General features: G+C 39.1%; 1 protein-coding gene across 4 annotated transcripts in view; it reads left to right on the top strand.

Moving 5' to 3' along the window:
- iqsec3a (IQ motif and Sec7 domain ArfGEF 3a) overlaps positions 1 to 15404 on the top strand; it is a 187109-nt gene extending 171705 nt beyond the window's left edge. For 2 of the 4 annotated variants that reach the window (XM_073866681.1, XM_073866700.1), the window contains 3 exons: positions 522 to 614; positions 3018 to 3064; positions 10943 to 15404. In XM_073866681.1, coding sequence (XP_073722782.1) covers positions 522 to 614; positions 3018 to 3064; positions 10943 to 11398 — 596 coding nt within the window. In that variant the 3' untranslated portion in view covers positions 11399 to 15404. Of the gene's footprint in view, positions 1 to 521; positions 615 to 3017; positions 3081 to 10942 lie in introns of all 4 variants that reach the window. The other 2 variants (XM_073866689.1, XM_073866692.1) reach the window with 2 other exon arrangements.
- The last annotated feature ends 679 nt before the right edge of the window (positions 15405 to 16083 follow it).

Here is a 16083-nt window from a genome sequence, read left to right as displayed (position 1 = left end):
TTTTAACCTAACCTAAAATTTTACATGTTGTCAATTGACATGTTGCCAAACTGCATCCCTGCTCCAAGTCTTTAATTAAAGACACAAAGACTTATTTTTTCATCCTATAATCTACTGCCGCAATAAGTGGCTTTAATATGGTAGCAGGCTCAGTTTTAGTAACCAGATAATTGGTTGTCAGCCATTCTTTGTGCAGTAACAGATTTCAGGTTCTTTCAGATGGCTTCATTAAACCAGAAGGCATATTTCCATTAAACGAGTCCGACTGCAGGCCCAGAGCCTTTTTACAATTCTCTCGGAAAAGAATCTTTTGTTGCCTGATTATAAATGACAGGCAATTATAATCAATCCCTGGGTGTAAATGTGGTGATTTGGACCTCTGCTGTTCAGCGATGGACAACTGGAGGTTTATAAGATTGTGAACATGTGGCTTTTTGTCTTTATGAGCTTGAGTCTGTTTGTCAGTGTGTGTAGAGTGTATTTTTGCACTTACAACATTCTCTGTGTGTATGTGTGTGTAGGGGAGTTGGAAAAGCAGCAGGGAGCCAAAACACACTCCATCAAGAATAACGGGACACAGCTTGAATTGAGAGGAAGACAAAGTTCTCCTTTAGGTACAATACTTCACACACATAAATATTCAAATTTTAGTCTGCTCAAAGAAGCTGTTCACATAAAAATGATTTACTCACCCGCATGATATTACAAACTTGAGTCGCGACTTTTTTGTGTAATGGTGAAGAATGTCCTGGCTGCTCATTTTTCGCAGTGGCTATGTTTACATGCACAAAATTTTGTCAATCTGACTGAATTTAATACGATTGAAGGTTACGACGATACAGTTTACATGCACCCTAAACATTGCGATCTGATTTAAATGTTCGCTTAGATGTACATTATATAGAATCCGAACCGAAAGTCTGCGCAAGCGCACAGCCAGGGTTGCCACATTCGCGTATCAAAACCATCCGAATGGACATTCAAAACTAGCCTAAAATCATCCCAATGACTGTCCACAGCCCAAATATTAAAGCGTAACTAAATCCCTGGTCAGAGCTTGACTCCACCCACTGGCAATATTTGAAAAATGCAAGAAAAGTGGGCAGATCCCAACGGAGATAGAGGGGACGAACTAACCTCGTACCAAGTGTGTGGTGAGATCGTAACAAGGGCGTGGTGAGCTTGAACCTGCTTACGTCACAAGGTATTTTTTGGACCCAACATCCAATAAGAAAATTCAACTGCAGTAGCCACCGTTCAACCTGAAGAGGGCAGCACTCAGACGTTTTTACCCCAAATATTTGTAGTATTGAAACACTTTATATCCAAATGTCAAAAAACTTACTAAAATCCCTACTAGAAGCCCCATTCTTACAGATCATTAATTAAAAAGGGTTGGTTTAGGGTTTAGTTACTCTTTAATAACTAAGCAACGAAATCATATAATCTTTAACCCGCAGAAAAAAAAACAACTGGTGGAAACAGTTTAAATTGCCTAATCTCGATAAAATCAGAAGACTTGGCAACCCTACGCTGCACACAGCATCTCTCGTCGAGTTAACGCTTTATCTCTGGATTAAAGTCTAAAGGGGGTCGCACACCAGCCTTGCAGCTTAGTGTTGCGCAGCGTCGAGTCGCGTCTACACTGTAAAAAAATTCCGTAGAAATTGCAGCTGGGTTGCCGGTAACTTACTGTAGATTTAAATTTATGATTTTTACTGGCAACATTTTGTTCAAAGTTAAATGAACATTAAACATTTACAAGTCTTTCTCTTTATAGAGTAAAACTAAAAAAAAAACAGCATCAAGCAAAACATTCTGGGAAACAAAATCTGAAGCAAAAAACAGAAAAAGGTTGATGATGATTTCTGGTTCCCAGAATGCTTTGCATGAGGCTGTTATTGTATAGTTTTATTCTGTAAAGATAAAGACTTGCTAATATTTCAAATTTATTTAACTTTGAACAAACTCTTGCCAGTAAATAACATAAATTTAAATCTACGGTAAATTACCAGCAACCCAGCTGTAATAACATTGAAATTTCTACGGAATTTTTTTTACAGTGTAGGACAACTCGGAGGTATAGTAAACCGGAAGTGCACATTAAATAGCGCGAGCTTCGTCAGATAGCGTCTACTTCAAAATGCAAAATATATGTTAGCAGCCAGTGTTAATCGTTAATGATTTGGGACAAATATGATGTTATTTAATGTTAAACTATGTGAGTGGCGCTCTGTGGCGCGACAGGGATTTAAGCAACTTCCTGAGTCGTAGCTGGGCGGCGTGGACAGGCGCCACCTGTCAGCGGCGGTGTGCATATACTCATAGAAAGCAATGTGTTCGAATTTTTTTAGAACGCCGCTGCGCGGCGCTGAGCTGCGTGTCCTGTGCGACCCCCTTAAGCTGAGTTGGAGAAAGTTGTTCTTAAGAAGTTTTCAGATATAGGTAATAAAAACACACTTTTTGAAAAGGTCCAACGCTATTTTATTACTTTAAGTAGCCTAATGTTTTAAAAGTACACAAACACTGCAGAATTTAGTACATCGCGTGTACAGCGTGTGACCCCATTAACGTTACCTTAATAATGCGTGAGGCTTTTGCCTTGCTATTGCGTGTTTCTGTGACAAGAATCGTGTGATATAAGAGTTTAATATAAGACGTGAACTTGTGCACATGCAGAACATTTGTGTTCAAGGTAGTTTTGCATCCGATTTAGAAAATACTACGATTCACGTATTTACATGCATACTTTTTTCTCGCTGAACGGATCACAGATCAGGGTACACCCCCCCCCAATACAATCCAAATTTGCACCCGATCGTCCTCAATCGTATTGATTAAGGTGTTTAAATAAAGGCTTTGAGCCATCAATACGATTACAAACGATTATTTGGTTGCATGTAAACGTACCTACTGAAAATCAATAGCAACTGCAAAAAAATACATTTTAATTTTAATGCATGCTGATTTTAGTTTTTTCCAAAACATTGTAATTACATTTTTATGTTTTTGGTTAGGCCAACAAGACATGAACACATCACAGAGTGGACACAATGCAGTAGAGGTAAGAGCTCAGTGAGGTAAGTCCCAGACCCCTAGAAATGTCTGTCAAACACAGCCAACAAAACGCAACGTTAGGGAACATTAGGAGAACATAACGGCCATATATTCCTGCCAAAGAGATTGCACACATTTTAGTGCAGTGCCCTGAACCATTTCACCCTAAATCATTCCTGATGAGACTGCCACCAAACCAAAGTAAACAGCAGGCCCCTGAAGTTCAGACTCATCTGTGCATTTTACCCATTTATTTAAAAAAATAAATAAAATGAAAATAAACAATACACTTTGGAGGAGAATTTCAACATGTTTTGGAGAATAGTGACTCATTTGTGCTTGTATATCCAGATGAAAGAAAAAGTTAGACACAGACATATTGTTTATGTTATTAGACGAGCTGAATATAACACTTTTCTTTACCGAACAGAGTGTTCACTTTTTGTAAGGTCTTGTTCATTGTTGGTAGTGCTCAGAAAGACAGTATAGACTGAAGACGTAGATTGGAGTATTTGAATGGAGACAAGATTACAAACTGATTTGAGGTGCTGGGAAAATATAACTGAGAAAGGCAGAGAAAAAATGACTGCATCTGATTTTGAGCTCAGTATGGATGTTAAATTGAACCCAGTGTATAAAAAGATCTTGTGAACTAGCCTGACCCAAATGTTACTGTCAAAATATAACACACACCCACCCTGAAATCACTCACAAACAAGTGACTAAGCTTGAACTCAAGAATAAAGTATATGCAAGCAAAACGAGTAACGCTATTACTCGTTTATAAAATTAAAGTAAATATATATTTTTAAGGACAAGTTCGGTATTTTACACTTAAAGCCCTGTTTTCAGACCGTTCACGATGAAATAGAACGGCCTTGACTGAAATTTGGACACATGATGCTGGCCCGAGAATTTTCGGGTGTTTGTTGTGTCGCCCCCCACCTCTACAGTTGCTGTATAGGTGCACTGGAACAATCCTAAAATGCATTGAACTTTCATTTACAAAGACGTGAAACTCACAGAGTGGTCAGGGGTGTTCCCTGATATGCTCACACAAAAATCGCCGCAAAAGATGCCCTCCAACAGGTTTTATTGTAGTTTTTGTCCAACTCCATTGACCTGTATCAGATGTGCTGTGAGGTACGGTATTGCTCCGCCGCCGGGAACGTTGTTTGTATTCTTGCAATTGGCAAAGGCGGATTATCGCCACTAACTGGGCTGGAGTGTCTATTATTCAAGCTCTCAACGGAAGAATATACGGGTGTGAGGCGTTTGGAAAAATAGGTCCACAAGTTTACAACGAATGCTAAAAGACCTGTTGGAAAGCATCTTTTGCAGCAATTTTTGTGCGAACACCTCTGTCCGCTCGGTGAGTTTCGCGTCTTTGTAGACGAGATTTTAAGAAGGATTGTTCCGGTGCACCTATGCAGCTGTTGTGGAGGGGGGAGGTGATACAACAAACACCCGGAAATTCTCGGGCCAGCATCATATGTCCAAATTTCAGTCAAAACCGTTCTATTTCATCATAAACAATCTGAAAACAGGACTTCAAGTGCAAAATACTGAACTTGTCCTTTAAATGAAGGCAATAAGTTAAAAGACTCTGAATCCATCCTAAAACATTTAAAGGGTAAAGTCACTGAAGAGTTGTCGTACTTAAATCTATAATCCATAACTTTTTGTTAAAAAAAATGGTTAGGGGACGTGTACACCAAGGCGTTTTCGACATAGCATAGAATCAGATGCATAGTGTATATGAGCACACATTTAAGTCGCCTGCCTCATAGATATGAAGTGATGCCGTTTAACATATGCAGACTGCCATTGTCTCCATACTTTACATCATCCTCTACCTGGCACTCAGATTCGGCTTGCAAGCTAGTTTCTGCATAGTACCTAATACCAGTGGGCGAATTTGTTGCTTGGCACAATCCCCCCTTACAGTTAAATGTTTCCAGTGTGGCAACCAAGCGAACAAGCCCCAGTTAACTCCAACATTAATGTGATATAGCACCATCACCTCTCTGTGGGTATATTAAAAGCAAACAAAGCCCAGCCAGAAATACATTAACCAGAGGGCTATTCAATTAGCATCATGACATTACAGCATGTGTGGGAACTCAAGGACAAAACAGATTTTTTTTGTTCATACAGACACACTTGTTTTTGTGAGACATGGCGGCTTTCATTAATAATTAGTCATATCTTCAAACACCCCCTGGATATGATCTTATTACAACATATTAAAAACCTAAGTAGTGCTCCCACAGTGTTAGTAAGCGTTTTAGTCAAATTTGCCATTGCGTAAGACGGTGAGGAAAGATGAAACATATTATAGAGTTACATGAATGCGAATGAATGTACCATTTATCTTGTGTTTAAATAATTAACAAACTCAATTCATTGAGACACGTGTCATCAAACCAACAGTATGAGCAATAACATTACGCTGATTTATTATGAGTTTTATATATATGCGTGTGTGTTTGTGTGTGTAAAAAGTATAAATTAGAGGAACTTAAAAAATTACTTCAATATGTAACTCCTAAAATGTGACTTTTTTACTTAAATTTTCTCACTTTAAATAGTTTAGGTGTTTTTCACATTTTATACACTTGAAGCAATTGAATAAACCAAAACTACACTAATAAATTAAAACAAAGGGCTGCTTTGGGCAAAAATCCTAATCCCATAAGCCGTACAAAAACATACTTTATCTCTATCACCAAGCAATGTATAGGCACTATAAATAGGATCCTATATTTATATAAAGTTAAATTAATGCAGATTGCATTACTGAATGAAGAACACAATAGTTGTGATATATTTTCAGGGCCGGCCCGTGGCATAGGCAAGATAGGCGGTTGCTTAAGGGCTCGTTATAGTTGTGCGTACGGCGTAGCCGCGACGGTGTAGGTTCTGGGTCGGTTTTCATTTATACTTTTGTGACGTCCTCCGCCTTGACGTGCAAACACACACGCAGACCGCTGGTTGGCAGTATCCACGTGTGTAACTACAGTTGCAGCGCGACCGTCAGAGAAGAAGCAGCTTGGCAAGTTAACCCACAAATGAAGAAGAAACAGCAACTTGTTGTGTATGATTTAAGAAGACCAGCAATGATGGAAGTAAATAAACAGTGACTTTTGTTGCAGTTTGAGTTAAATCACTCCTCAACATTGCTCATTTTTGTTTTTACCATCGCAAACGGAAATACCTATACGCAGTTTTTTTTACCTGACGGGAGGGGTTCTGGTGGACCAATTACAACGCTTGCGGTCCGCGCTGTTAAAATTTTTACGAGGTTCACGTCAGGCTACGCAGAGCTACGCACAGGCAACGGAACTTACGCACGACTATAAATCGCCCTTTAGGGTGCAGTATGACTAAAGAGCACCTCATGAAAGTTTTTTTTTTGTAGGACGTGCACCCTTTTGTGAACAGTGTATATATTACAAATCACACTAATGGTGCATTCCCACAAGGCGCGATAGAGGCGGCAAAAACACGCTATTCGCACGTAGTTGGACGCTTGAACATTTGAGTTCACTCGCTTCATTCAATTCTAGTCATTCGAGACATTCACGCAAAAATTTGCGTCATGAGGGGCTTCTGCGATTCTGCTTGCTTCCTGTAATCACGTCACTACTACAGCAAGGTAGCTGATTGGTTAACACGGCGCGGAAATCCGCCGAAATTCCGATTTTTCAACTCGCAGAAGTTTCCATCTGCTCCGCGCATTCCGCACCGCAGGATGCCTAATCGCGTCTTTGCATTGACTTAACATGTAAATCACTCGCGCTTGCCGCGTCTACCACGTCTGCTGTAAACCCTGCATTAGCAGTCTGATCTTGGCTCTCGTGTTACTTTGATGTCATACTCGGATCGGTCTGCACAGGGCTGCATGAGTCAAACACATCAAAACAGGGCGACTTGCCTAGGGCACCAACAGAGCCTGGGTCGGCTCTAAGTACATTGCATTTTTTTGCAAAAATAATGAAATGCATCAAGAATACCTTTGTTAATTAAATTTCAGGGGGAAGCTTTGCTTTAATCGATCACTGCTGGTCTCAAACAGATGGAGTTTTGGAGACTTTTGCCAAATTACCATACTTTCCATAAGGCTTTTATTAATGTGATACAATATATATTTTTAGCACAACATTTCTGGAATACAGTAGATCAAAGTTAAGTTAGAAAATACAGCCTACTAGTATAATGTATGTCTATGAGATGTACATATTTTACATTACAGTAATGATTATTTTAATTAACTTAATTATTTGAAACATACTCTATTCTTTTGAATTTGCAGTAATGTAATAAATTATCAGGGCATATTCTTGACTGATTTACACAAACTGTAGGCTGTATGTATGAAATGTAATACATTTACATTTTACATTTACATTTTATTTTAATAATAACCGGTACTTTTAAATTCCCCAGCCTTTGGCATACTGTTTGCATATCTTCCATGGCAGGCATGTTTCCATTTCTGCTACTATTAGATGTAACACATTAGTGGATTGCCATTAGCCTGTACATAATCAGAGTGGCAGAAACTTCCTGTCTGGCACTGCAAACCCTCACCTTCATCAGGCCACATGTAAATGTCAGCACCCCACAAACCCCTGAAGGCCGCAGGACTGTCAGAACACATTGTACGCAGCAGAGGGGTCAGTAAAATTGCCAGCCATCTCCTGCAGGAGAGAGAGATAGATAGAGAGAGAGAGAGAGAGAGAGAGAGAGAGAGAGAGAGAGAGAGAGAGAGAGAAAGCACAGGAAAAGAGTGCACAAGGTGCCCAAACACTAATAATAAAACTAATAAAAGTCAAGTCAAGCATCAGCAATATCTGCTTAATACACTTGAAAACATGTTCTTGGTGATATGTAGGGCAGTGATTGACTCATGTCATAGATATATACACTAGATGTCGCCTTGGGGCTCCGATCATGCGTCAAAATCGCCGCCATCTTAGAACAGGGGTCTTGTCATAGGAAGTAGCTAGGTAAAGCTGCTATCTCCGCCTGTACTTCGAATTTGGATGTTAGGGCTACCAGCACTATGCATTACAGTTAGAAAAAGTAAGTTTTCATAAAATCAAAACTTTTATTTTTTCCTGGACTAGATGCTAAATACATGTCTGACTGTTGAAACGAACCAAAAGAAAACCAAGAAAATCACATTCATGACGATTTATGGTGATTTTATTTCTGTTACACCATTGCCTACAATGACGCTGATGTGGGGTTCCCCTGTTTTAAGATGGCGGCTCTAGTTGACGCATTCGGTCCAATGAACTGCTGTAGCCAAGGCGACATCTAGTGTACATATCTATGTTCTCATGTAAGCCTAAAGGGAGATGAAGAGCTGAGGTGGACATACCCTTAACTTTACATCTCACTTTCAGTCCAGGGCAGCAACAACGTTCAACATTGGGATTAGGGTCTACACACAAATAAAGCATTTTATTCCACACAATCTTAAAGAAACAATATGTAGGATTGTGGCCAAAACTGGTATTGCAATCACAAAACTTGTGGCTTAAACTGGTACTGCAATCACACAACTGGTGGCCAATACACAAAATGACAACATAAACATCAGTTGAGGGCTGCAACTCCACTTTTTAAATGACAATATCCTGGCCATACCACTGTTGTCAGTGATATAAGTATTTGAAATAAAAATTATTTCTTAATGTCTAGTGACATATCAGGGCCATTTTATGATTAATTGATATACATTTCTTACATACTGTTCCTTTAAAAGCTTGACACTAAAAAACTGTAAGACGTGATGCAGCGACCAAAGATTGACAAGTTTGACGCAATATATTCTGGTATGCTGTTCACATTCTTCTTGATCCCTCAGTACACTCTCAGAAAGAAAGGTACAAAAGCTTGTCACTGGGGTGGTACCCTTTCAAAAAGTACATATTAGTACCGAAACAGTGCATATTAGAACATCAAAGGAACATACTTGTACCTTAAAGATACATATTGGTACCTCAAAGGTACATATTGGTACCTAAATGGTACACATTAGGACCTTTTTAAAGAGTACTGTCCTAGTGACAGCTTTTGTATCTTTTTTCTGTCCGTGTAGTTTAAAGTGATTTCAGGGTCGGTCCCAAGAGCATCCCTACTCTTCCCAACATTCACAGAGAGCCACATAATTACTGGAACCTTCTGCTGTCACCAGCCATTTTTGTCCTCTTTTAACTGAAATTGCCTTATCCACTCCGCTCTTAGACATAGTGGTGCACTGTCAGTCATTCTGTGCTCTAGATCTCAGACAGCCAGGGAGATTGATTCAGAAGAGGATGTTGGTCTTGCTTTAGCCCTCGGGCAAGCCCTTGAGAACCTTCATCTATCATAAGATCAAGGTGGATGAACTCACTTTTAAACTGTGAACTTCAGTTCAATTACTCAGCGAAGTCATCAGTCCCAGAGGCTGTTAAACTTCTGAGATGTGTCCCGATAGGAGGCCAGAAGGCGTAAGCTAGTGTTGTTTGGTACGGTAATTTGGAGTGCCAGTCAAGGAAAAGTTTTGTATAAACAAAATGTGATGGTCAGCATGAACGTTAGAAGATAGCTTCTTGGTGATTTCTTATTGTCCAAGTCAAGATAGCCTGAGGGCCAATCTCATTTCTCTGTCTTACCCCTTCCCCTTTGTCTTCGTCTTCCCCTTGCCCCTCAAAACCGAGTGATGGGGAAGGGGTAAGACAGATCGTTCCTCTAAAAAATGAGACACCACTCGATTACCGTTTGCGTCACCTTCCCTTGCCGCTAACTGGCTGCTACATCAACAGACAAGCGTTGACATAAACAAAGAATATACTGTTGTCTCAGGTTGTGGTATCGATTGCCTGAGCTGAGCTCAACAAATAGCGCATATCTTAGCTGCTAGCTACCGGCTTAACTAGCGATTCAAAACAAAAACATTACAATTAAAACCGCTTGAACATTTATATGTCAATTAAAATATCAATTAAACTGTTGAAAATAACGTTACTTTCATTTGTGCGCCTTCTTGACAGTTCTACGTTCAGCCATGAAAAATCTTGATGCCGGCTCTCCTGAGAAATTCCTACGTTAACATTTACCCCTCTCTTTCAAGTGTGGTCCTTATCACACTTTTTCTCAAAGGCTATGTATCCCTACGCCTTGGCCCTAGCCCTTGATCAAACTGAGAATTGAGACGGCACTTCATCTCACATGAACGCGCAAAACTGAGGGGTAGGGGTAAGGGGTAAGACAGAGAAATGAGATGCACCCTAAATCTCTGTGAAAGTAGAACCAACCTTTAACGACATAATCAGTGGAATTATTTCACTTGAAAGTCATAAATTAGATTCCTAATAATTGTAATAACACATTCTTAACAACCCACATAATTTTAGTTATCATCTATGTCCATAGCTCAGTTACAAGCTATGACAAAGTTAAATACTTAGTGTTGTTCAAACTTATAACCCTAAGTATGAGCGTTAGTAATAGGGATGGCATGTGTGTCGTCTGTAGATGTTCAACTACCCCATTCCTTTACGTTTAACTCCCTGTTATTCCTTTTTTGCCACCTCCCTTCCTCCCTGAACCTACATTCTCTCTTCCTAAAATGCAACAGTGGTTCCAAGGGAGACACAAGGGCCCTCAGTGTCCTCTTCATAACCACCACCACACACCTTAGAGACACAAACACACCGTCCCCAAACCCCTTCACTCTCCCCCGACCCGTAAGACACCAAACAAACCCCTTGTGCCACGTCCACACCTTGCGCATGTCTATTGTGATGTGTGTTCACCGGAGGGCTGACGGCGGTAGAAGGAGGACAGTCTTATAACATATGATGCTATCTCTGACTGTTTTCTAAACTAGGTGTCAATTCACAACAGGCTTCAAACGTACCAGCTCAACGCGGTGCCGCAGAGCCCTGAGAGGGCCGCCCTTCTCGACCACCAGAGGGAGCCTCCGTTGCAATGTGCCAGCTCCACACCCTCGCACTCCCACCAGCCTGTGGCCCTGGCCGAGATACGACCCGACACGCTCATCCAGTGCCAGCAAATCGTCAAGGTCATCGTCTTGGACAAGGGCGGTCACGGTCGCATGGAGGCGTTCCTCAGCCAGAGCCCCACTCATCACCAGCTTGTCCAGTCTGCGGTCTCCACGCCGGTGCGTTCTCCTGACGGGGGAAGCAACCAGGGGGGAATAGACGGTTCACAGCCCCCCCTACCTCCACCACCACCCCCATATAACCACCCTCATCAATACATACCACCAGATCCCCGCCTTGCACTGCAGAGAACCCCAAGTGGCTCTCGTAGCCTAATGTAAAGTTAAAAACGACAGTTTTAAGAACTGAACACACTGTAGGTGCACTTTTGACCATATTTATCTATATATGTATATACATGAAAGAAATATAATGAAAAATGCCAACTATATGCATATATTTAGGGTATCAGACATAAATGCGAAAGGTATTAATATATGGTATGTACTTAATTGACTTTGCAGATATGCGAAACAACCAATAAGATTTCATTATTGCTGTGTATTTTGAAACGTTACATAGTTTTAACAAATTTATATAACGGATTCTGTCTTTCTGAACACTCTGAGGTTATATTGTTGAGTACTTGTCCTGGAAAGGATTTCTCTGGTGCATTTTGTTATAGACAAAAATTATTTCACAAAACAAAAATGTGATATCTCACAACATTTCACTTTCAATTTCAATTTCGCTGATAACTGCTTTTGTGTGGGAGCTGGTCTGTAATATCACCCTTTTGGCTTTAATTATATTACTGATGCGTCTATTTAATGTGTGCGTGTGTACTGTATGCATTTGATTGAAAAAATTGTATACGTGCCAAAATGAGGACACCCTCCACCATGGACTTTTGCACTGTTGAACGCTTAGGGCTAGAGCAAGCATTTCTGCTTATAACAGCGATCATTTAGATTCCCTATAGGTACACATTTGTAGAAGACATTAGGATGTACGATTAGTTTAAAAACATTTCTTGTGTGGCCAATGTTGTATTCCTGTGAAATGTGAGTTACTTCCTTATCACCTGTCTATGAAAATGTCTTATTCCTTTTAACTTATATATGTATGTAAATTGAAAAATAATAAGGGCCTTTCACGTGACTTGCGTCAACATCCCCCATTGCTTTAAACGCTATAAAGCAAAGTAAAAATATACTTTGCCCAAGTTTGTCCTTGTGTGCAAACAAAAATTACTAGGCAATTTGCATAACATATCATTATGGGTGGTGTCATTGAGAACTATTTTTTTCTTTTTTCGGGGGGGAATGTGTAATGGCGGTTGCCAAAACTTGGACTTGGAAATACACGTTACCTCTTTCGTTTCCTTTCACCCTTTTTGCTTTACTATGAACACCAACTTCTTGCTACCTAACAACCACATAAAGTCACCTTTCTGTGACACTATGTGCGACGTTCGATATTTGCATTGAGCAGTCCTGTCCCAACTCTGACCCAAGTCATCTGAAAGGGCCTTCAGTTTCTGGCAACGTATGGTGGCTCAAAGGGTCACAGCCAGTGAACGCTCTTTGTAACGGCTATTGTTTCCACGCTCAGGAATTTCAGAAAGAACCTGAAAAAAGACTGAGACATTTTAAAGCTTGTGCTTGAACTTTATGTAGCAACCTGGAAGGCGTAAGGCCCTGCTGAAGAGGCCATTTGATCCCAGCAACCATCTATGGAGGCACTGTATGTTTTACAAGTTTATCAAATGATGGCAGAATATTGCACCACTGTCATCATGTGACTCAGATAATATAACATGATCTCTGTACCTTGAACAGTAGTCACTACTACAGTATATAAAAAAAACACCCAAAAGACACACCTTCAGCACTATCAAACTATTTCTGCCGTTTGAATACTACTCTTGTGTGAACTTTCTCGCAAGCCAAGTGACACTTGAAACATCGGTCGAGATGCACATCGTTGGCACAAAACACTTTAACCTGAATGTCTGTCTGGTTGGTCTTCTCTTTTCCAGTTGAATGATACAACTTATCTATAGATTTATTTAGTTTTGTTTTGCTTGTAGTTGCTGTCATATATCTGCATATAAATCAACACTGAATTAGCTCTGGTAAATGTTAACTGCACTTAATCCAGCCATTTCTGATCTGTTATCTACATAACATTTAAAGTCAACATGAAAATACATTCATGACTTATTTTACTTTCATGTTACACACTTTTTTAATAAGTAGAATGGGACTTGATTTTCTGGATTTGTATGATCTTAAAAAATGGGCATTGCGTTTTTCGATTACAGCCAGATCCAAAGATGAACTGCTTTTCCAAAATACTTACCAATAGATTGAATAAAGATGGATGACGTGTCTCCATAGACTTCCATTGTACAAAATGAAGCCAAAATCTCCCAAAAATGGCTGCTGACATCTTGCTCAAATGATGTCCTTCGGAGCCAGAGTCTGGGTAGTGATTGTAAAGTGGAGACACCGTATCAAAGTCCCACCCATATTTCAGTTTGACCCAATCACAGACACACAAATCATGGTGTCATGCCATGGGCAGATGGGATAAAATTGGCCCTGGACTTTCTCACCCAGAGTGGCCCACCACACCCTGCTTTCAACACACCATAGCGTACAAAACAAAACATAAATGCTACTTAAACTTTAAATAAAGTCAGATTTAGTATAAAGTAACACATTTTAACTGTTTGCCAACGCAACATGACATATCCAAAGGTGTGAACAGACTTTGCCAACATAAGTGGGTGGGGACACAGGTCTGTTTATGGATGTACTGTTTTTGGATCCAAAATCAAAATTATATTAAGTACAAAATTGAACAAAGGAAATGTACTCAATAAATCTCTGTCTCAAAGAGACAGAGAAAAAATTCACTTCTTTCATCTGATTGGTGGGAATTCCTGCTCGGCTCTGTAATTTGATTGGCTTGCATTCGTGTTTGTCTTAAAGGGGACATATCATGAAAATCTGACTTTTTTCATGTTTAAGTGCTATAATCAACCTAAAAAATTTGAAAAAGAACAACCCAGTGACTTAGTTTTGGTAAACCATTCTCTGCCAGCATGTAAAATAATAGGTAGGCCTAATTGACATTTGGCTTCCCTTGTTATGTCAAAAGGGGATACCGCCCCTTAATCTGCACTATCCAACCACGGCACTACCATTTAGTGCAGATATCAACTAATTTGCATTTAAATGGCAATTTTAACATGCTAAAATAAGTTATCTATATGGTATTTTGAGCTTAAACTTTACATAGGTACTCTGGGGACACCAAAGGTTTATTTGACATCTTAAAAACTCTTGTGAAATGTCCCCTTTAAGAAACTCCTGCCTTCTTTGATTTGATTGGAAGTCCTGCAGTGAGTTACAAATGCCTCCCTCCCCAGTTTTGTAATTGCTATTATTATTTCTTTATATGTGCATGACAGCGAGTCAGCCAACATTGCCTAGAATTTTTAATAGCATCTTAAAACCAAACTTATTAGTAAAAATAGCACTTTAAAGTACACCAGTGTTATAAGAAATAACTACAATAATAAGAACTATCTTAGAAATCACACTTCAAATAAGATTTTCCATAAGTTTACATGAGAGGACAGGGCTTTTTACCTTTACTGCAGCCAGCCACCTGGTGGGCATCAAAATGTTTGGCTTCACTTTTTAGGATGTGTGTGGCACACATGTTTTAAGAGAGTTTTTGTGTGGGAGGCATAATGCTTATTTCCAGACATGTCATTATTCTGTATTATTGGCATAATCTTTATTTCATTTATGTTAACCGACTTTGAATTATTTTGTTAAAAATATTGCAGTGTAAGTCACATCAGTTGCATAAAGCAGTGCAAAAATAGCTGTTTAGCTATTGCTTAACATTACCCATCAGCCCACATGGCTTACATGAAAGAGAAACATTTCAATAACAAGGAACAACTTTCATGTTGACTTTAAGCTGTAGTAAGCTGTATTAATTGTAAAACCATTGACGTGTCATATATATATATATAGCAGTGTGTCTAGTTTCCTTTGTTTTCATATATGGTTGAGTGTTTGTTTCATAATTATATTGCTGCTGTTTGGAGATCCCAATCTGATCTTCTCTTCCTCTTCTCACTGTGTTGTTATTTCCATGTATGGTAATGATTTAAGATAAAATTCACTTGTTGTTTTTGGCGTAGCAAACACACAAGAGTCTTCATTAGCATTACACAACCAGATTCATCATACCTTGGCTTGTCAATTGAACCATCAGCAAATCCTCCAAAATAAATGAGCCTCCCGGTTTCTTTCATCAGCAGATGCTCTATTCTCTATGTTTCAAGTTCAAGTAACTGATCATCCATAAATGTCATCATATAAAAACCTCATAAAATAAGTCCATTCCTCTTGTGTATATGTGTGCCGATGCATAAGAAACAGACCAAAATTTAATCGTAATCAAGATGAGATCTTTTTCAAAGATTTTGCCAATGAATAATACTTTATATTTTGGTTTGTGTTTAGACAATGTCTGTCAATTAAGTGTTAATGTGTTAAAGATGTGTTTCTCACACAAAGCTGTCATATAGTTTTAAAAAAGTTAACAATGGACACATATTGTACCAATTTCATTATTTTAACTTTTTGTTTACGTTTTAGACCTTACAAACATAATCACTATAAATTATTGTATGAAAACAAAATGTGTGTAGTTGCAAACAGCTGTTTCATAAAACAATTTTACATATCATACAGATTTAGAATAAAATGAGAGTGACATTTTTGTGTTGGGGTAAACTAATAATAATAATACATGTTATTTGTTGATGCCTTTCAAGACACCCAAGAACACCTTACAGAACAAACATAGAAACAATACAAGCCCAAGTTTGTCAATACTACAATCAAGTAGTAAGTTAAAACAAGGTGTAAAACTAATAAAAGCTTTTTATACCATAAAATCAACATAGATATGGTGAAGTTTATTTAGAGTATGC

This window comes from Misgurnus anguillicaudatus, chromosome 1 (genome assembly GCF_027580225.2).
Source record: "Misgurnus anguillicaudatus chromosome 1, ASM2758022v2, whole genome shotgun sequence".
Lineage (NCBI taxonomy): Eukaryota > Metazoa > Chordata > Actinopteri > Cypriniformes > Cobitidae > Misgurnus > Misgurnus anguillicaudatus.
This window is presented reverse-complemented; position numbering and strand designations above follow the sequence as displayed.